The sequence below is a fragment of the Perca flavescens genome, chromosome 16, assembly GCF_004354835.1.
Source record: "Perca flavescens isolate YP-PL-M2 chromosome 16, PFLA_1.0, whole genome shotgun sequence".
NCBI classification, from domain to species: domain Eukaryota; kingdom Metazoa; phylum Chordata; class Actinopteri; order Perciformes; family Percidae; genus Perca; species Perca flavescens.
This window is the reverse complement of record NC_041346.1, coordinates 6,639,610-6,661,692: the sequence shown is the minus strand read 5'-3', so window position 1 is coordinate 6,661,692 and position 22,083 is coordinate 6,639,610. Positions and strand designations below refer to the sequence as shown.

Here is a 22,083-nt window from a genome sequence, read left to right as displayed (position 1 = left end):
GATATGATTCTTTTATCACTATTTCCACATACTATACTATGCCTTTTTTCGACATACTATACCATGACTCGTTTATCACTTTTTCGACATACTATACTATGACTGTTGTCAAGATACTATACTATGACAGTTTTCGACTTACAATACTATGACTTAATATAACTTTTTTCGACATACTATGACTCTTTTATCACTTTTTCCACATACTATACTATGACTGTTGTCAAGATACTATACTATGACTGTTTTCGACTTAATATACTATGACTGTTTTTGACATACTATACTACAACTATTTTATCACTTTTTCCACATACTATACTATGACTGTTTTCGAATTGCTATGCTATGACTTTTTATCCCTTTTTTCGACATAATATACTATGACTATTTTGGACATAATATACTATGACTCATTTATCACTTTGTCATTATCAGCTGTGCCAGATATTGATGTTTGTATAACAGATTTTTCCTTAAAAAAAACACGAGCGACATCCGGAATTCACAGTGGAGAAGAATTTATTTGCATTTTGTACTAAGAAACTTCTCACCAAAAGAGAGAATGTGAAAAATAAATACAGAGAGAACAGCAGAACCGGTAGAATTTGAAGTTATAAAAATAAGTCAATGAAATCTATTTCTTTTTACATATCTGTAGACACCGTCACTTTTTGTTATGAGAAAGATGAACTCAAAAAACCACTTGTGACACTGTAGTACAAATTCCCAACAGCTAACATATGAAAATGTCATGTGGTTTCCAAAAAGAAAGCAAAATACACCAACAAATGTAAACATAACAGAGAAGTCAAATTGTATCTGAATGCATTTGACAGACCTTCTTCAAGCAGGGAACATGCAGAGGACTGTTAGAACAGGGCTGGGTTCCATTTACTCCCAACTCAATCAGAAGGGAGAATTTTCCTTCAAATTAATTATATAATATTATTTTTACTGATTATTAAAATATTTGAGAATAATTTCTAATTCTTTTTTACTGATTATTAAAATTTAACAACCCAGCCATGTTAATATTCCATCTGTTTTTTCCCTCAAAAAGAACATTTAACAGAGGATGGTACAGAAAACCACATAGCATATAAACTGTGTTTCTAACACGATCTATTATTATTTTGCCTCTTTCTCTACTTCTGAGAGCTAAAACGTCTTAGCGGTTGCACTTTTAAACATTCAAAAACTATTTAAGTAAACAAACATTCTTTAATATTTGTGTTAATTTCGATAAAACACAATTAACAAAGATGCATATTAACGCCATTTGTGAAGTGAGATTTTCTTTTTGGTCTTCTTTACCGACAGTTAAAATCTTATCCCTTAAATCTTAACTCATGGACAGATACTGTATGTGAGAGGCACAGTAAGTTCCTCAATACAGCAGCAAGCCTGCTAAATACCGGAAACTAAACTCTAAAATCATACATTTCATTCTCTAAAATAGTTTTTTGCCCCACAAGTAATTGGAAAAATACAGAAAATTCAATCAGAAAAATAACAAACACAAAAATATAAATAATCTTACTTTTCTCAACTCTTAATTGTTTTTTTTGTCAGTGACAGCTACAGTCACATCCAAAGATCCCTCCTCTGCAGTTATGTGTCATTACCGTGTGATATGTCAACAACCAGCGTGAAATATGTTCATATAGTGCAGATGAATGCGTTACACACACGCTAAACCAAACAGCCTCTAACATGGAAAATCCTTATAAAAAGCACTAAAACCAAAGCTCCAGCAAATAAAAACAAACTCTGCCAAATCAGAGAAGTTTGTCAAATTTACCAAGAACCAGCGATTCTTTGAGTGTCTGACTTTCTTTTCTAAAATGAAGTGTGTTGCAGTTAAAAGTATCCGTTCAGACTTTAAGGCCATAGCGCTTTTTGTGCAATTGGAAATTCACACTCCAAAATTTACATCAGGCTGTTTAAACCTCATTTTAACAGCAACTACAAGAACACAAAAAAAAAAAAAATTACAATGCACCTTTATGAATTTAAGTCACTAGTACATTTTTCTTTTAGGTCTGTCAGCATCTGTCTGCACCAAACTTCTGTACATTAACTTTCTTTGGCAAACGAGCCGAATGTGATTGCATGTAATATTCTATGTAATAGAAAAGAAGAGCGGTGACGCTCAACATGTCAAAAGAGGCATTTGACTTCAGTGTTGGAAGGTGCAACGACAATGGGCCTGAGTCCACCAGGAGCTTCTCTCTACACTGCTCTTTGGGATTTGTAATTCCTAATTATAGAGAATATATAGAGAATATACTGTAGATCAGTATACCTCATAGATTTGGTAAAATATCATGTTTTTAGTTTAAAATTCAAATCCGTTTCTCATACTGTCTGCGAGTGACCCCAAAGCCTAATAGTGAGGAGCATAGATATAGTTATTTTCAATGTTAAATAAGCTTGTATGTACATTTAAACATTATTAGTCGTTTTTCAGCGTTGCAGTCGACCGCTTTGCGACACTGCCTCTAATTTACATCACACATGATCAGTGTGACATTTTAAAAAAAACAATACGGAGGAATAAAGTTTACGGTTACTGTCCACTGACAAGATGGATCGATGGCTCTCCTGTAATCTCAGCATGAGCAGCATCGTTCTTTCCATTGAGATGGCATCAGAGACAATGAGTGAGAAAGCTATTTGTAAAAACTGCCATAAGTCTGCCTTGCCTTCAAACATTTGTTTAGACAAGTAATCAAAAAGTAATCAATTGTCATATGTTACATTACTTTATTAAATTAATTAAAATAGGAACGGTACCTATTACCAGACCCAAACGGAATCTGCTTCTTTTTTTATTTTTACAGTTTTCAGCGGTGATCCAGAATGAAAATCTGCAGACTTTAGCAGACTGTTTTTCTGCAGGAGGTGCAGATGTGTTAACATTCTGAGCTGTATTTTATCTTTTTAAAAATGTGTAATTCGGTGGGAATTCTGTGTCCACAAATTCAGGTTAACTAGTCATCTTTAAACCTATTACATTTAGGAAAGGTAACCTTCCCCAACACTGAGCATTTATGCTTCTTTTCTGGAAGAATGGATGTAGTCTTGTTCAACCTGCAGATGCCTCCTGTCTCTGACTGTAGTAAAGTGGGTGTGCCAGGTTTAGAGAAAGTCCCACCTGTCACCACACACCCTAACTGCACTGTCAGTGTAAAGAAGGCGTGGTGTATGAGGGTTTACACTTTGGAGACATTGTTTGTGAGATGATCGTCATCTTCGTCGTCGATGCTCAGGTCCAACTTCAGGTTGTCCAGAGTCTGACGGATCGTCAGAGTCTCCTTACGCCTGTTAGAGAGACGTGACAGAGAGACATGCTGGGTTATTTTGTGCCACGAAAATAATGTAACTGTGACATACTGTACATGTATTTGTGCCTTTTAACGTAGTGGCAACTAATCTGCACCGTGGCTACAGAAAAATGTCATCTTTCTCCTCCCTTTCCTGTCTTCAGCGGTTCTATCAGATAAAGGCCAAAAAAAAAGCCCCAAAAAATAATCTAAAACAACAATCGCTTCGGTTGGCAGGTGACGTTAACTACTCGTAACCATAGCAACCATACTGATGCCAAATGATGAGTCATTGAGAGAAAATCTATCCACTACAAAGCCATCATTCAAGTATTTCTACTTTTACAACTGTGGGGGTTGAGTATTAAATTCCCCTTCTGATTTCCGACTTGTCCATTGTGTGTGTGTGTGTGTGTGTGTGTGTGTAACCCAGTCTCACGGCAGTTCGTGAAAGTTATTTAATCTATTGATTCGTGTTCACAAAGACATTTTTAAATTTTTTTTCGTGGTGGCCAGCACGAAAATGTAAACTAATGTATTTAAATGGGAAGCATATGTCGCGTTCACAGCACGACTACCGTAGCGAGTAGTATGAAATGCCGAAAATGATATACTTAATATTAATACTTTGTCTGCAGGTGTTGGTCGAGCAGCTGCCTCTGCAGCCGGCTGTTGGTCTCCCTCTCCTCGGCCAGCTCTCTCTGGGTGTGGCGGTACTGCGCCTCCCTCCTGCTCGTCTCCTCCTCCGCCTCGTTCAGCTGGCGCTTCAGAGAGCGCATCCTCTGGGTCATCTGGAGGACCAATCACAGAGCTACGCTTAGTTTGGACAGACAGGACTGGGCGGACATGTTATTAACAGTGACATCGGAGACACAAAAACACATGCATCAACAAAACGCTTCAAACATGCCCTCGACTATTGGTTGCTGCTGTTCGGTGGCACCAGTGCATTCGATGGGAGCTGGGTGGTAATAGAGCTCAACAGTGAGCGCCTGCTTTTTGAACGGCTAGGATAGAAGACAGTCGATGAGGATAACTACACAATGATTCATTATATTTCATATCACACTATCTGTTCTCCTGTAACTTCCGCGAGCAAAAAGTAAAAGAATAAATAAAAAAATGTTTAATAAACGGTAGTGTAAGGTCACCGCCGGTATTGCAGCGATGCGGTTATCGTCACAAGCCCTAGTAGAGATGGTTGCTAGGTGATAGTAACAAATACTGCATGGTCAGACCCCGCATGTAGCTGAACGTTCTATTTGCCTCGGAAAAATAAACTGGACAAAGTTACAGTTTTACCATGAGTTCTACAAGTTGTGATGGTTAAGGTTAGGGTAAGGGGGCTAGGGAATGCATTATGTCAATGATGGTCCCCACAACAATAGTGAAACAAACGTGTGTGTGTGTGTGTGTGTCTGCGTGCGTACCAGGTCTTTCTGCTCTGTAGCTATCCGGTGTTCCTCTTCCATCTGATCGCTCAGCTCGTTGATCCTCCTCTCTAGTTTACTGATGGTGTTTGTCAGAACAGACTTGTTCCTGCACACAACACAAACACATTAGCACATACCTGTGTGTCTGCACATTTTCACCTGATAAAGCAGCCATTCTGTCCATTTTGAAATTAAAATCCATGAACAGACTTAAAACGTGCTTGAGGTGATGTTGCAATTTATAACTCCGGTAAATGTCGTGTTTGCTGAGGGAGTTGGAGTGCCGAACTCACGTTTCAATAGTATATGCAAATTCATTTTCATTTTGTACAGAATGAAATGGAAACCAAGGCCTGAAATTAACACCCGACCACGCGCCAAATGCTAGGTGAAAAAACAGCAGGAAACAGCAGCAAAGCTATAGTCCAAATACCTAAAGTCTTGCCTTTAAACAATGGCTGATAAAATATAAAAACTATGCACGATTTGAAGTAATGAAGCTAAAATCTACAAAAAACACAGCAATGGTTTTGATCATCTGTCTGTTTAACGACCCATGGCAAATATAAGGCAGTTTACAAGTCCAATTACTCATATAGGTCTGCCTTGATTAGGTAATAACAGTGTACAGTACATATGTCAGCCGGTAGTTGTTGAATGTCTTGATATATTGATTTATATATGTCTAGTAGATATGTGATTTTAACATGAATTCAAAAGCTAAACTACAATAAATCCAATGCATATGCTATATTTATGCAACATATCACTTGGTTACCATGGTTTAACGTGTATGCACAGGAAATGTTCCCATGCTGTGCCAATGCACAGCATGGGAACATTTCCTGATACATCAGAAAGTGAAAAGCAGTTCACAACAGAAGTGTGTAGAGTGTGTGTCCTACACTGTGTTTAAGCGGGTTCCTGAGTAAAAAGGGAGTGAAACGCAGAGACCACACAGTGACCCGCCTCCCACAATATCGCGGTACAAGCCGGTGGCGCTTTTTTGTAACGTGTCGTCCCCGTTCGTGCCTATGTCTGATACGTCGCATTTCACCTGCAGACAGTGGTAGAACGGAGGTGTGTTTAAAAAGGTGAACGTGACGGACCTCTCCTCTGTCCTCAGAGTGTTCTCCAGCTCTTTGACTCTGCTCTCCGCCCGGGAGATGACGTCCTCCTGAACTCTGGAGCTGTGAAGCTCCTCCACCTCCAGACGCAGCTCACGCAGCTACACATCGGGGGGGGGAGAAAGAAAGAGAGAGAGAGAGAGAGAGAGGAAGAGAGAGAGATTTATTAAAGATTAGCGTATTACAAGCACTGTGTACATAGTACAGAAATGTCAAAGGTATACGCTTAGAAGCAGTGTCTCCTATACACAGTTTGTCCACCAGAGGGCACTGACAAGTAGATTTTACAATAATAATAATAGTAATAATAATAATAATAATGATGATAATAATAAAATAATATAATTTAAGAATCCTGGTAAAAATAATTGTTATGTTGTGGTCATTTAAAAAGAATCTGGTTTGTAAAAAAATTTCTGATTGAAAAAAACAAAAGAAACTTAAATTAGTATTAGTATCTCAGTGTATCATATCAGAGAAATGGAGAGAGGTGTTGAGAAAGAGGGCCTAACTGTGTTAAATGTAGGCTTAAAGAACTGAACACACACACACTCTCATACAAACACACACACACAAACCCATCATTGACATAATGCATTCCCTAGTCCCTTACCCTAATCTTAACAATCACAACTAAATGCCTAACCCTAACCTAATCCTAAAACCAAGTCTTAACCCTCAAACAGCCCTTTAAAGTTGTGGGGTCCAGCATTTTGCCCCCACAAGTATACTGGACTCCCAGTTTTTGGACCCCACAAATATAGTTAAACAAGCCCCCACACACACACACACACACACACACACACACACACACACTCTTACCTGTCTCTCCATGGTGGCCTTCTCAGTTTCCAGCTGGTCGTTGAGATCTTTCTCCTGAATCAGCTTCAGCTGAAGCTGCTCGGTCTGACAGAAACGCAGCACACACACGTCTTAATAACTCTCCAAATAAAGTCACTCTTGGATGTCGACATGACAGATTTTTTATTTCAGTTAGTTCACTTCTTCCTGTTTCCAGTGTGCGTTTACCTGTTCGATACTTCTCTTGTGTTTAGCGGCCCATCTCTGCTCGCTCTCATGCAGCTCCTCCAGATCACTCTCCAGGTCGATCATCTTCTCCTGCAAGAAGAAGAAGAAGAAGAAGAAGAGTTTAAAACTTTAAAAAAATCATCGTCCAAACAAGTAGACTAAACTTTTTGGTCAGGCGGCTACTGATCTGAGGTCAACCGTCTGTCATCAGCAGAACGCATTCAGGTTATTTAGAAATGGCACAGATTAAGTATCTTCAGAAATAGCGGCATGATGAATATTTGGGATTATGGAATTAGCACGCTGATTGCTAAACAGGATTTGCATGATTAATACCTCATTAACCCCAAACTCTGATGGTTTGCATGACTGATTAATTCAAATGGACATCTCTGTTTGAATCATTAGGTCATCATGTATGCAAACACACTGTGGATACTGTTTAATCTGCAGCTGGAAATACAAAAGAGTTTACTTCCAGGAAGAAAAATTCAGGACATAAAATAAGGTGTGTTTTTATTAATGAATTCCCAAATCAAAAATAATTTTTCATCTTCTAGATTATTTTTTTGTCACTGTCAGCTTAGTTAACAGTCTAAAAATCCCATACAGGTTGATATACTAATATATACTTTTGTGTTGATGCTGCTCAAACAGTAGCTCAGATTTAGATTACAGTTGAATTTATTTAAAGAAAAAGTCTGATATTCTTTATTCTTCATACAGGCATGTGATAGGTTGGATATTTCAACCTACATGTTTCAAATGTATTTTATATCTAAGAGCCCAAACTATGAATGTATCAAGTATATAAATAGACTTAGATAGACTAAAAATAATGGACGTAGCAGCAGTGACGTCACCCATTTGTGGGCTGCCGTTCTGAAGCCTCAAGTTTGGTAATTTGGCCTTCGCAATATTTTGCATAAATCACGCTTTATTATTATTATTATTATTATTACCTGAGCCTGTTTGACTTGTTTGGCCAGGTCATCTTTGGCCTGGTTGGTGCTGTGCAGCTCCATGCGGAGGTCATCTACCATCCTCTCCGCCTGCTTACACTGCAGCTGGATCCTCTCTCTCAGCTGGATCTCCTCCTCCAGCGTCTGCTCCTTATCAATCAGCTTACCAGAGACCTGCACGCACACACACACACGCGCACACACACACACACACACACACACACACGTCAAAAACTGTTCTCGGGGGGAAGAGACTGATCAGGTCTCAGGGCACATGCGGGCGGTGGGAGTGTCACTTATATACCATTTGTGTGACGTCCTGTTGGGTTATTTAAGCCCCCCCACCCACCCCCCCCAATGTAGCACTAACTAACCTCTGGTGGATATCTGAGGACTATGGTTAACTGCTCCTCAGATCTCTGCAGGGTAAATCCAGACAGCTAGCTAGACTATCTGTCCAATCGGAGTTTAGTTTCCTGTTGCACGACTAAAACAACCTTTGAACAAGTTCCACCAAGACAAGTTCCTTCCCGAAGGCTATTTTGCAAAGCCAGCGTACCTGCGGGCGCTTAGCGCCGCCCCAAAACGATTGCGATTGGTTTAAAGAGATGCCCACAATCCTGGAACGTGTTGTGCACTAGCCAGACCTTCCTCTGCAGCGTTGTGGAGGAAGGTCTGGCAACGCGAGACTATTTGAATCTCAAAATAGAAAATCGAATGCCTACCCGACCAATATCCAAACAGTCGAATATATTTGGATTCAGCCCTTTTTAACCATCAGACGGTTAAAAAGGCCTGCATCCAAATATATTCCATATAGCATGTTGGTGTGAAATGACTGGTGCTGGATCAGCGAGCGTACCTCTCCCTGCAGCCTGCTGACGAGCAGCTGCAGTCTCTGCAGCTCCTGCTCCTTCTCCAGCAGAGACTCCTCCAGCTCCTCCACCCGCAGCTGCCCGTCCTCCCGCAGCTTCTGCTGCAGGCTCAGCTCGGCTGTAGCCTGCGTGGACACCTGCTGGGCCTCCGCCAGCTGCAAACACACACACACACATATATACATCTGTAGGTACATAACACACATCTGGGCTTACCTGGCTTTACCAGGGCAGCTCCAAATAAGTGTCATATTAGCATCCCTTATGGGAGTGTTGTGATATTTAGGACTTTCATTAACCTCTTTTTGGTGACCAGACCCGACTTAAGTATGGAAGCTGATAACCACCATGAATATTTGTATTTGGAGTTCTAATTTTACAAACAAAAATGCTGACACTATCCTACTGCTAATTGTTTAAGGGTTATTGGTATATAACTAAACAAATCACTGCAAAAAAGAAAAGAACATCAGCTTAGGGCTGGCTATATATTGATATCAATATATGCGCGTAGATATCGTCTTAAATTTGGGATATCTTAATATTGCAGTATGACAAGTATGTGTTGTCCTTTCCTGGTTTTAAAGGCCACCTAGGATTAAGTTTAATGCCAATTTTACTGCCATATAATGGAAAATCAGTATGTTTTTTGTAAGATTTTTTTATTTTCCAAGACCCTGCGAGAACCCTGGTAATGAAACATGAATTTCTTGTAATGCCTCTGATACAAGAATGATTTTTTATTAAAATGGTACGGATAATGAGAAGAATAGACAGTGTGTTGATTTGGTAAATGTCCAATAAGTTTTTTTCCAATTAATCAAAAGAGTAACAGAGATTTTTCAGTCCAAGCACAGCAAGTCTCCTCTCTCTGAGCCTTTTTCTGAATATGGACTTAGGTTTAAACAGACTTAGGAAAGTTCCCTGTAAAAGATCTAGTGAGAGCATCTCTGTCTCTGTACCTCTGTCTCCAGTCTTTGGATGGAGCTGTTGAGGTCAGATGACCTCTTGTCTCTGGTGTCTCTGTCCACCTCCATCTCCTCCAGCTGTCTCTCTACCAGCCACAACTTCTCCGACAGCGTCTTGGCGTGCTGCGTCTGCTTCTCCAGGTTCGCCTGAACAGCACACACACACACACACACACACACACACACACACACACACACACACACACACACACACACACACACACACACACACACACACACACACACACACACACACACACACACACACAGAGTTCAGCTTCCTCATATAACGTGAGTGACTTACTGTGTATACTGTGTAAGTGTTACTTGTGGTTTTGATTGCTTTGTGATCAAGCAAGTTTGTTGTTGTTTCTTTGGTAATTACATTAATTTGGACTAAAGTTGCAGCATCCTGTCAAACTGCATGAAAGTGGTAGCCTCGTGAGACCGTCCTGATCTCGCGAGCTCCAGTTTTCCACTCGCAGATCAGTCTGGCTAGTGATACAGAAAATTTGGAGCCGTTCGCCAAACGACCGACCAATCAGCGTTGGTTTTGAGGCGGGTTTAGGCGCGACGCAACGAGAAACGACCGTTCAGTCTAAACAACGCGGCAGCTTCCACGGATGAGATGAGCGTGGCTATCGCGCAAGTTTTATCCAAATTAGAAAGTATTCCTTCATTGAAAGAAGAGCAAAAAAACAACACTGGAGGCTTTTCTCGGAGGAAAAAATGCTTTTGCTCTTTACCCGACTGGTAAGAGTGGCAAGAGTTTGATTTGGCCCGTTTATCACCAACTATAGGTGGTGATAGACCGATGGTTTATCCAATCAGCTAACCAGTATTTTCGCCCCTTCCCAAAAGTTCTACAACGGAAAGTTCCTAGATGGATATGCCGAGCAAATGCGAAGCGATCCATCTGGCGGAGTCAGGTTATGAAAGTGATGGCTTCAGTCACCGTGTGTTCATGTCTCAGCAATAGTGTATTGAAACTCTCTAGGTGTTGAGCGTTGTGTTAAATCACTTTATTCCACAAGATAATGTCCTAGTGTCATGGCGAGGTCATTCAAAAGTAGTTAAACTGCTGTAGGATAGTACTGAAGGCCTGCCACTGGCTATTGGGATCAGTAATGTTTATTCCATCAAGGTCATAGCTGTCTATGTCTTTTGAATTAAAGTGCGCAGTGAACTCAGACGGCTTGAAATCTGTGCTGGCGACGTTCGTTTTTGCCACTTACTTTCCTGCCAAAATGGCGGCGTAAACAGTCAAGTCACGTGACGCCTGGAGCTCTATAGACCATGTCACAGTTGTAAACATAAACATTCTAAATGGCCCCAAGCTGATTACATGTTGCAGTGTTGGCTATGTAAATGACATCAACTGACAGGAAGTTAGATTTAGAAGAAGAAGATTTTAGAAGCTGCTGTTTACCTCGGTGTCCTGGATCTTGTTGTTGAGGGACTGCTGAAGGTAATTGAAGGCGTACTCCTGAGTGTTGGCCTCCACCATCATGTCCCGGGCCTGCTTCACCTCAATCTGCACGAGAAAAGAGTCAGTCACGCAAACACATGGATAACGAGAGTATCACTCTATCCGTGAATCCACCCATCCACGCATCTGCTCGCACCTCCATCTCTCGGTATCTCTCGCCCATGGATTGGTTCTCTCTCTCCATCTCTATCATCTGCTCTCGCATCCTTTTCATCTCGTTGGTCAGCTGAGTGTTGGTCCTCAGCAGGTCCTCGTTGTTCACCAGCAGGCCCCGCATCTCAAACCTTCACACAGAGACAGTTATCAGACTGGGATGTCATCTCAAACCTTCACACAGAGACAGTTATCAGACTGGGATGTGTCAAACTCTAACTTTTACACTGATGGGCGGCTGACATTGCACGCGTAACGTATGCAGAGAGCGGATGTTCCAACACCAGCTTCCCCTATAATCAATGAAACTGGCCACACCAGGCATGAGAGCAGCACGTAGTGGTGCGTTTGCTTTGTAGAGATCTGCTTTGCAAGCATAAAAATAGAACAGTCTTCTATTTATATTTATTTACGCAGAAATGGATCATAAAGTGTCTCTAATTCTTTTAAATTAAACTACCGATAGCCGACAGTAGACTGAACTTCCACAGCACTGTGCCGGCTCCACAAACTGAAGAAACAACAACAATCCTAAAGCAAAAACCTCTCGGTCTCGCCTGTGACTCACACACTTCTGCGCCGTGTGTGTGCGCGCAGCAGGTGTAGCCAGTTAAAAGTCCACATTCCGCTCCGCGATCGATCCGCATATGTTACACGTTCAATGCAGCCAAAGCATTAGATGACAGAGAGGAGTGAATCCAAGGAACGACAGGAGTTTAAGGATGACTTAAAGGACACATTATGCTCATTTTCAGGTCCATTCTTGTATTTTGGGTTTCTACACAACAGAGATCTTCAACAGGGGGGTCCTCAGAGTTACTGCTGTAACTTTTTTTTTTTTATGTTAAAAAACACCATTATTTTCTCATACTGTCTGTCTGAATACACTTGTATTCACCCTCTGTCTGAAATGCTCTGTTTTAGTGCCTGTTTCTTTAAGCCCCCCCCCCATAAAGGCCAGTCTGGCTTGCGAGAAAAATATGGCGCACCTTTACGAAGGCAGTTCTCTAGCCGTGGGTGGAGATTAGGTGTGGGGGGGGAAAAAATCGATACAGCATAGTATCGCGATATTTTCGTGGCAATACTGTATAGATACACGGATGCCAAGTATCGATCTTTTATGATATACACTACCGGTCAAAAGTTTGGGGTCACTTAGAAATTTCCATTCCACTCCATTCCAGACAGAATACCAGCTGAGATCAGTTGTATTGTTTTTTTAATCAGAACAGCAGTTTTCAGATTACATTATGTGTTTACATAATTGCTAAAGGGTTCTCAACTGTTGTAGAAAGAAGTGGCTGAAGAAATGCTTGAAATTCATGTTTTTTGGTCTAAACGTCATACTCAAATTAAAAGTGGTACAGCTCCCATATACTTTGACACTCAGGGGTGTGCCTGATATTATTGGAAAGGAAACATTCTCAAGTTTTTGTTACAAGTGTCAGGGCGATTCTAGGCCTTACTGACACAGAGTTACAGAGGCTAGAATGGAGATTTTTTATTTCTGTCTAAGTTATAAATCTGTAAAATTATTAAAATACACTGCTGTAAACACATCTGACAGGTGACAGACAACACAGCATTAGCCACGTCTCAGCTTACTACAGAAAAAAATTCAGAAGCTAAAAGACTCAAAAATGGATTTTATATGAATTCTTTTCTACAAATATGTCTGTGTTTTTTTTTTATTTCTATTTGAAAAGTGCAAATAAAAAAGCCAAAAAACTACAAAATACAACACTTCTCAAATACACAAACAAACCCACATCAATCACCTTTCCAATGATATCAGGCACACCCCTGAGTGTCAAAGTATATGGGAGCTGTACCACTTTTAATTTGGGTATGACGTTTAGACCAAAAAGCATGAATTTCAAGTGTTTCTTCAGCCACTTCTGTCTACAACAGTCGAGAACCCTTTTGCAATTATGTAAGCACATAATGTAATCTGAAAACTGCTGCCCTGGTTACAAAAAACAATACAACTGATCTCAGCAGGTATTGTGTCTGGAATGGAGTGGAATGGAAATTTCTAAGTGACCCCAAACTTTTGACCGGTAGTGTATGTGTTGGTCAGTCTGTCTGCTTGACAATCCCCATTTTGCAGCAATACAATTGAAGTGAGATGAACAGACAGAGAAGTTGGAAAATAGGTGACACATTGCAATATATCGCAGAATATAGGAAGGGAAGTCAAATCTAAGTGGCTTGTTGAATGAATGGATTGTTTGTGGATTGGTAAGTACTCTACATACCCAAATATATGTACACAATCAATGAAAAAGTGCGGTTTGTTTTGCATGATATGTCCCCTTTAAAACCTACTGTGAATCCTGTTCTCACTAGGCTGCAGTGAAGTAGAGGTGAACTGAGGGTGTGGTCAGTACACTGTGACATCACTTGGGGGGTGTGGTTACAAGACAGTCTTTAAATTCCAATTAGAAAAGGCCAGTCAAACAATGACCTTCAGCTCAGTGTTAAGTTAAAAACTTGCATTTGAAGAATTTTAGACCATGTGTTTAAGCAGTATTTAAGCTGAAAGGCATCATTGTACCAACATATTCTGGTTAAAAGGTTTCCAATCTGTCACACAACCACACACACACACACACACACACACACACACACACACACACACACCAGTGATGTCACATTGTACCGACCAAACCTTGAGTCCATCTTACATTACTGCAAGGACGCGACAAAGCCTCAAAACAAAAGTTTCTCAGGTACTCTTTAAAAAGACAAAAAACGAGACCAAATTTGAAGGAAAGCAGGAAAACAAAACAGCAAAAAAAGAACCAAATGAAAAAGAAAGCAAGCAAAGAAAAACAGCATCATGACTGACCTTATCTGGTTCCTCTCCTTCTCCATCTCCACACTCTCTGCCTCCAGGAACTGGTTACGCTGAAGAGAACACACACACGCACCATCAAAATATTGTCTTACATGTGGTAACACACTTTATTCTTACAGCAGAATTACATGCGTATCTGCCCTGGCTCCCAAATGGTGGAAGGAGCTCCCCATTGACATCAGGACGGCTGAAAGTCTACACCTCTTCCGCCCCAGACTGAAAACACATCTCCTCTGACTGTACCTTAGTTGAGAGGATGATGGATAAATAAATCAAAATTGCACTTTTTTTTATTTTTATTTTAGGAACACGCCGACGCACCCACCACTAGCCTAGCTTAGCACAGATCCTGGAGGTAACCGGCTCCAACTAGCCTACTGCTCCCAATAAGTGAAAAAATAATGCCAACATGTTCCTATTTACATGATGTGATTTGTATAGTCACAGGGTGTACATATAACAACGTCACATGAGACACAGCCATCTTCTAACCGTATACACACTGGGAACTATATTCTCAGAAAGGCGAAGCACTGCTACTCTCTGCTCCTCACTACGGGGTTTCTCAGGTGCCGCGAGCAAATCCCTCCGCCCAAGTAGCTAGATGGGAGCAGTAGGCTAGATGGAGCCGGTTACCTCCAGGATCTGTGCTAAGCGAGTTACAACACGCACAGAGATGAGAAGGGTGTGTATGGACTTATCTAACTCTGGGGGATACGGTGAATCAGACAAAGTCCCAATAAGTCGGCGTGTTCCTTTAAGCTACTGTACTTTTTCTTTGTGATTCTTGCTGTTCTGTTTGTACCTTCATGGATGAATGCACATATGCACTTTGAATGCACTCTGGATAAGCTAAATTAAATGTAATGTAATGTATGAACCCCAAAATGAATCAGGTGAGGCCTACCTTTTGGCAGGCATCCAGCTGTTTGGTCAACTCCTCTATGTAGTCTTTTTTATTGGGCGCCCCCAGAGTGGCAGAGCGCATGCTGTAGTGGGTCGGTACAACCTGAAGCAAAAAAAATAGACATTTAATCATTGGGCAAAAAAACATTATAAAGTGTTGACCTGATGAAAGAGTGTGCGTGTGAGATAACGTACGGGGTTGTTGACCTCGGCCCTCCTCTTCACCAGAGTGTCGTAGGCGGAGAATCGGGGGCGGGAGCTGATGAGGGTGGATGTGCCCATGCCCATGCCCACTGGACTGGTGCTGCGACTGTTGTAGCTGTACATGTTCATCTCTGAGGTGGAAGGAGACAGTCCACCCTGACCCTGAAGATGTTATGTGGAGGTAGAGGGAGGACACAGAGGAGGGTGAGTACCTGGTTACAGTCCTCCGGAGACTGGGATCAGCCCTGGAAGCTCACAATTTTTTTTCTTTTTTTAAGCTTTATTTATTCAGGGAAGGTTCCTTGATCACATTCATACAGTTGCACACATTCATACCAGCCCAGTCTGATCTGCTGTACAACCACAGTCTGACAGACCTGCTGGCCACTGAGCAGCTCCACTGGAGCGGTTGGAGGTTAAGGGCCTTGCTCAAGGTCAGTGGTGGTGATGAGGGAGGGGAAAAAGCGCTGCTCTTTCACTTTTCCCACCCAGACTTTATCCGGTCGGTCTAGGGATTGAACCGACGACCTCCTGGTCACAAGCTCAAGTCTCTAACCTTTTGGGCCACTGCGAATGTGTGTGGATAAATGCAATATTTTTTAATTCTCCTTAGCTTTTTCACTGATTGTAACCCTTGCTGGATTTAACACTCAGATGCAATTGCATGCTTTTTAATTTCGATTTTTGGACAAAATATTGGCTTCAGTTCAAAATTCAGTTCAAGCATTTGAAGGGTTTCGTAGATTTTTGACAATAGGAGCATTTCTAAAACCTAAAGAACTAAAACAAACAAAATAACCTCTGTAAGATATAGAAATAAGAAAGTAAGATACAGAAATAAGAAAGTATTTCCACTACAAACCTTGAACTCAGACATTCGGTACATGGGGTTGTAATCCATGGAGGTGGCCGTGGCGTATGGACTGTTGAACACCCTGGGAGGGCTGTCAACAACACCCCACTGTAAAGAAATCAAACAACACAACAGTGGTTTTATACCTCCAATCAATAGGAAGAGAGATAGAGACAAGACATATACTAAGGGCCCTATCTTGCACCTGGTGCGGCGCAGCGCAAAGCCCGACGAAAGTGTCTTTGCTAGTTTAAGACCGACGCAGTTGTCAATTTCCCGTCCAGCGCCCGCGTCGTTTAAATAGCAAATGCACCTGCTGTCTTACAGGGAGGTGTGTTCAGGTGAATTCTTGCTGTATTGCTATCTTGAGCCAGCAGGAAGTGATTGCGCCTTTGACCAACAAAAACCTGGTCTAAAGTCAATAGTGCAGCATGTCATTGTTATTTTAACAGCAAATTAGTAAAATGTGCCTAGGCTTATGCACAGCGTGCGCACACTATGCTTGTTACACACACACACACACACACACACACACACACACACACACACACACACACACACACACACACACACAGGGAAGCGCAGTAGCACACAAACATGCAAAAGATTACAAATAAAAATATTACGGTGCGAATCCGCCATCATAATAGAAATGCGCCAAGGTCAGAACGCGCCTGGCTTTTTTTTTGCGCAGTCAAAACTAGCAAAAGTGGGTTTGGACACGCCCCAAACGCACCTGCGCCATGCGCTTCACGCCGTGCGCTAAGATCGTTACAATAGGGCCCGTAGACAGAAAAGACAAAAGGCAACAATCAAAGTGCGGCCTGAAGGCAAATTCACAAGTGCAGATCCAGCAACGATTGTCGCATGTTGCATGAAAAAAGTTAATAAAACAGAAGCAGAGACAACGCTGTAAACGGCTATATTTATGAAAACAAGGGCAACAACTCCGCTAATATTATATATTTCACATGCATTCAGTAAGTTCCCTAACTGTTAAAAAATTTAAATTATTTTACAAATGATTTTAGTGGTAAATTACAGATGAGTTTATTTACTTGTAGCAGGTGCATATATTGAACAATGAATACTTGTATGAATTATTGTAATTTAAACATGTCAAATAAGGTGTAGTATATTTGATTGACTGCAGGGTAACTGTATCATTGTATAATATAATTAAGACTTTCTCAACCAAATCTCTTTTATTGTTGGTCTACAATATTACAGGATGTGGGTTTCGTCCAGGAGATGGCGCTGTTCAATAACTGGAAAGGAAAGGTTGTATATACTAATGCTGTGGAAGTATCACTTCAGCTGAATTATGGCATTATAAAGATTTGTATGTGAGTGAGTCTGTTTAGATAATTGCAGTAGTTGGAAAGATTCATGCTAGATAAACTAATGCATTATAGATTTTGATTTTTTTTTCTCGCATTTCCTGTATTACTGTATGTTAATCATATCGCATTGAGAAGTTTTATAAAAAAAAATAAAGATTTAATTAGATTCAGGAAAGGAGTTTAAATAATAACACTACTTTTTGGGGGTCTAGAGGATTTTGAGATCTAAAAACCAGTGAGAAACTTGGGTATTAACAAAGTTTAAAATAACCAGACCAAACTGCCCCTTTACCAAGTAACTTTGGTTGATTATTAAGTCCTAAAGGTCTTCTTTTTTTAAGAACTCTGCCAGTGCAGTGAGAAATCAACTTTTCTAGCAGTGAGTATCAGCATTTCAAACGAGCCAGAATACGACTGCTGCACCAGAATGAAAGAGAATGACAACTTAAATTGCATTTTGCCAGAAGATCTTTTCACTTGCTTTAAGAAAATTTTGCTTTTAGGTTTCAATAAAAATAATGAAAAACCACAATGCTTTGTTCAGGAGATGGCACTGTTAAATAACTGGTTTTGGGTTTCTAGAATCACAGATATCGGATTATTATAAGAGCTGCCTCTAATCTCCCTGATCGGAATCTCACACTCACACACACACACACACAGTCAGTCCATGGTCCGCGTCACCCACCCTGTCAGGCGTCGTGTCCCAGTCCCGCGAGGCCAGGGACTCCAGGGACCCTTTAAAGTGGTTCATGCCCAGCCGGTTGGTCTCCCATGTCAGCCTGGGGCCGTTCTCCCCCACCGTCCCGCCGCCTCCCGGACCATCTGCATCCCTGCCACTCAACCCGTTGGTCCTGTGCTCATTGCTGAGGTACAGCTGATACTTGGGGTTCTGGCTGGTCGGCACAGCTCGGGGTGTGGTGGGCTCCTCCTCTGACGGGCTGTCGGACTGCTTGTTCGAATCAAATTCAGACTCCTGGAGGAGACGGGAAGAAAGTGGGGAAGGACGGATGAAATAAACCTGGATGAACGTTAAAAATACATCTTCTGGAGGGGTGAAAACACTCAAAAAATGCACAAAAATGATTTCTTTGTGATCTGACTATTTATTTGGTAAATGTTCCACCTTTTCACCAGCTTTTTCTGTCTGCTGTTTGATGCTGGGCAGGGTGCTCGCAGTGGGTTTACCACTGATGGTGAATCTATTGTATAAGAAATAGTCTTTTATACAGACTCGAGTCATAAATCTACTACAATGATAAAAAAAAACCTAAAGTACTTTCAAACTGACTTTAACCCCAAGGACTCGTGACTTCAGTTGGACTTTAGCCTTTTGACTTAAAATGACTTGATATTCTCCCCAAGCCCAAATGTTAAAAGTGTGCAGAGAATCAATTCATTTTCTGAGAACAAATATAGTTTGAATCAATTTAACAGCAATCACATTGTGTGAGCAGGAGGGAAAGTTGTGTTTGGCATTGCAGACAGACAGATAATGCACTTATTTATGACTTGAAACACAAAATTTGGGCCTTGGGCTTGGCTTGGAACATGTCGGTCACTGACTACGGACTTCATAGCCTTTGCTATGGCTTTCTTGTGACTTGCAAAACAGTGACTTTGTCCAACCCTTGCACATACTTTAGATAATAGGCCACAATACATGGCGCATACTCCTGTTTCTCACAAAGCAAATTATCAGACAGAAACTCAAGCAAACAGAATGCAAAAATGCACAAAAAGTTTCACATCCAATCACTGTAATTTGTCACAATTACTGCAATCATGCAGTAAAAAAAATCAACGCAGTTGTAGAGCGATAGAGAAGGTTGTTGTTATTATTTTAGGCCAAAGACAACCATGGCCACAAGTGAAGCTCAGTTGCAGGGAAAGAATCAACGAGAAGAGAGAGTTTAATCTGTAAGCGAGGCCAGGAGATTTGAGGCCATTTTGATTAGAACGATTGAAGAGGATGTGCTTTGGAATCGTGCCGTGGTTTGTCATGCTTTCGAGCCACCATGCGGATTGGGAACGGCGCATTAATCATGCAAGGAGATGCCTTTAAAAAAAAAAAAACTGCAGTGCCATGCTGTGGGGCCATCTTCACGCAGAGAAGATGCAGAGCTTTTTCTTTCATGCAAGGACATCGGAACTGTTGGTTCCGAGTTTTTGCTTACCGATCCCATGCCGGAGTCAGCTACTGAGTCTCTACCAGAGTCTGTGATTTGCGTTTTTCTCCTCTGTTCTGAATTAGTCTTCTCAAAACTGCCTCCTACTGGACAATCGATCCTGGCAGAGATCTGACTAGTATTGATGCTTCTCTGAGCTGATTGAGCCGCGTTCTGACTGGTTCCCATTAACGGAGGAGTCACAGTGATGCTGGGAACGGGACTCTCGTCTCGTCCGACGCCGCTCGGTGTGGACGGACTCGACTTGGACTTTGGAGACTCGAGAGCCTCTACAGAAGCAGACTTTGGGACTTGTCCTGTTCCAGAAGAGAGGCTCTGTGAGGAACCGGAAGAAGAGACGTGATCCGGACCAGAGAATTTACTGATCAGGTTTTTGACACTCCCGGCTCGGTGCAGGTTTGAACTGCGGGGCAGGCCTGCAGCTGCTTTCCTAGGACTGGCTCTCCCGGCCTGCTCTGCCTCTTCTTCATTGGTGGTCTGGCGAGGACTAAGTGGTGATTGGTAGGAAGGGTACTTGGGTGCATGCTGAAAGAGGTGAACACAATAACATATCCCCAAAACACTGTTAGCCAGGGGTCTGAGCAGCACATGTAGCAGATAGTGGTGGGTGATATGACAGACAATATACATTTACTATGCAGTTTAGACCATGGTAGCTATATCTTTAATATTACTGGGTGCATTAGATCATCGTGGGCAATGTTATAAATCAATGAGCAGGGCAGCAGTGACTGTGGCCACAAGCGGTAGATACAGCATAATGGAACATTGCATTTTCTGTGATTTCCCAAGAATCTCTTGAGTTGGTTGCTTTAAATGGGAACTCCAGTGATTTTACACATCAAAGTTTGTTTACAGGTGTCGGGGAGTACTACTGCAAATGTGAAACAAGTTGTATGAAGCCTTTTGTGGCTCCAGAGGGAGCTGTGCAAAATTGCCTGAATTGATTTCACTTGAATCAGCGACATTTGGGGGCTAAAGTTTACAAGTTTAAAAATGAAAAATATCTGTGGATTTGGAGTTAGAAAGAAGTTAGCAGATTGTTGTAGCCTGCTCCTCATTGCTGCTTGAGGCTACATTAGCTGCTACTAGCATAACACACCAAAATCTCTGACCGAAAATATTGGTGGCACCAGATTTGGATTTTTTACTGTTCATCATGAGTCCAGCAATGCTATAGGGTGCAATGCTAAATCAGTGAAGTTTTCTTCATTGAGACTGAGTGAAATGTGTCAATAAGGGTGTAAGGTGTTTACTTTCCGTTTTACTTTGGTAATTAAACCATTTAAATTTGTATCTGCAACATGCTTAAATATAGTGTAAGATGGTGCACAAGTAGAGAGGAGTCAGCCGTCGGCAAACTGCCTTAGTAATGTCATTATCTAACTTTAGCCACTATTAGCTACTGCCATACCAGACCAAGTGAGGCTGTAGTGCCAAAAGAGAAGATTGTGCTGCTTCCTCTTTCAGACATTACATAGTCTTCCTTTGAACCTAGGAAGCAGTTAGTTTACACGATTGCTGAATACATTTCCAGCAGTTACAATCACAGACATCATTCCTTCACTTAAATTTAAACTTGAAATGATTCCTTGAAAGCAGCAACAGAAATGTGAATAGCGTGTTTCTCTCCATCTCTGTCTCCTGTCTTAACAGTGTAGATGTTGTTGACTGATGAAATGCATACATAATGACATGAAGCCCAGTGTGTGTGTGTGTGTGTGTGTGTGTGTGTGTGTGTGTGTGTTCCTATCCTGACATAAATCCCCGTTGAGGAACGGCAACATCTGCTCCCTCATCTAAAAAATCCCCACCCTCCCCCCGAAGCACAACATCCCACTTTCTCACAGAAATAAAAAGGACAGATTAATATATAAACAGATAGACAAAAAGTCAACTCACACACTACCAACAAAGAGGAAAAGAACAGAAAATGGTTGCATTTCTAATTTATTTGCCAAAAAGCCACTTGATTAAATCCAACTTTAATTAACATCATAACAAGGAGGCCTATGCCACTTAGAGAAATGAAATGGCGAGCGTCCAGGGGTTTAACTTTCGGGTCTCAAGGGTCTAAAGCACTGAGTGGCCTTAATCCAGGGTCTCGCCTGGCCGCCTCCCCCAGGGAGGGTGAGCCAAGGCTGGGTCGGGAGAGGAGCCCGGTCCTGGGAGGACTGAGAGGGCTTGGGTTTAGGATCGCTGCTAATCACCACGGTATTAAAATGTTTACCGGCCGTGGTGGGATTAGCTCTGAGCTGATGATTCTTAATGTTATTATTTTTGCCCTGTGAGCCGAGCGCGCTCAATTTGGACTCTCCGAGCCTCATGGAATGAAGAGACAGGGACACACTCGTTGGTGATGA

General features: G+C 41.6%; 1 protein-coding gene across 1 annotated transcript in view; it reads right to left on the bottom strand.

The window, feature by feature from the left end:
- Positions 1–1,337: 1,337 nt before the first annotated feature.
- The window catches only part of LOC114571289 (rac guanine nucleotide exchange factor JJ), a 111,613-nt gene continuing 90,867 nt past the window's right edge, over positions 1,338–22,083 (bottom strand). The window contains exons 8-23 of the mRNA XM_028602173.1: positions 18,220–18,507; positions 16,198–16,296; positions 15,327–15,497; positions 15,133–15,234; positions 14,217–14,275; positions 11,349–11,496; positions 11,153–11,257; positions 9,718–9,870; positions 8,743–8,910; positions 7,881–8,054; positions 6,919–7,008; positions 6,712–6,795; positions 5,872–5,990; positions 4,760–4,868; positions 3,957–4,120; positions 1,338–3,327 (exon numbers count right to left, since the gene is read on the bottom strand). Coding sequence (XP_028457974.1) covers positions 3,219–3,327; positions 3,957–4,120; positions 4,760–4,868; positions 5,872–5,990; positions 6,712–6,795; positions 6,919–7,008; positions 7,881–8,054; positions 8,743–8,910; positions 9,718–9,870; positions 11,153–11,257; positions 11,349–11,496; positions 14,217–14,275; positions 15,133–15,234; positions 15,327–15,497; positions 16,198–16,296; positions 18,220–18,507 — 2,142 coding nt within the window. The 3' untranslated portion in view covers positions 1,338–3,218. The remainder of the gene's footprint in view (positions 3,328–3,956; positions 4,121–4,759; positions 4,869–5,871; positions 5,991–6,711; positions 6,796–6,918; positions 7,009–7,880; positions 8,055–8,742; positions 8,911–9,717; positions 9,871–11,152; positions 11,258–11,348; positions 11,497–14,216; positions 14,276–15,132; positions 15,235–15,326; positions 15,498–16,197; positions 16,297–18,219; positions 18,508–22,083) is intronic.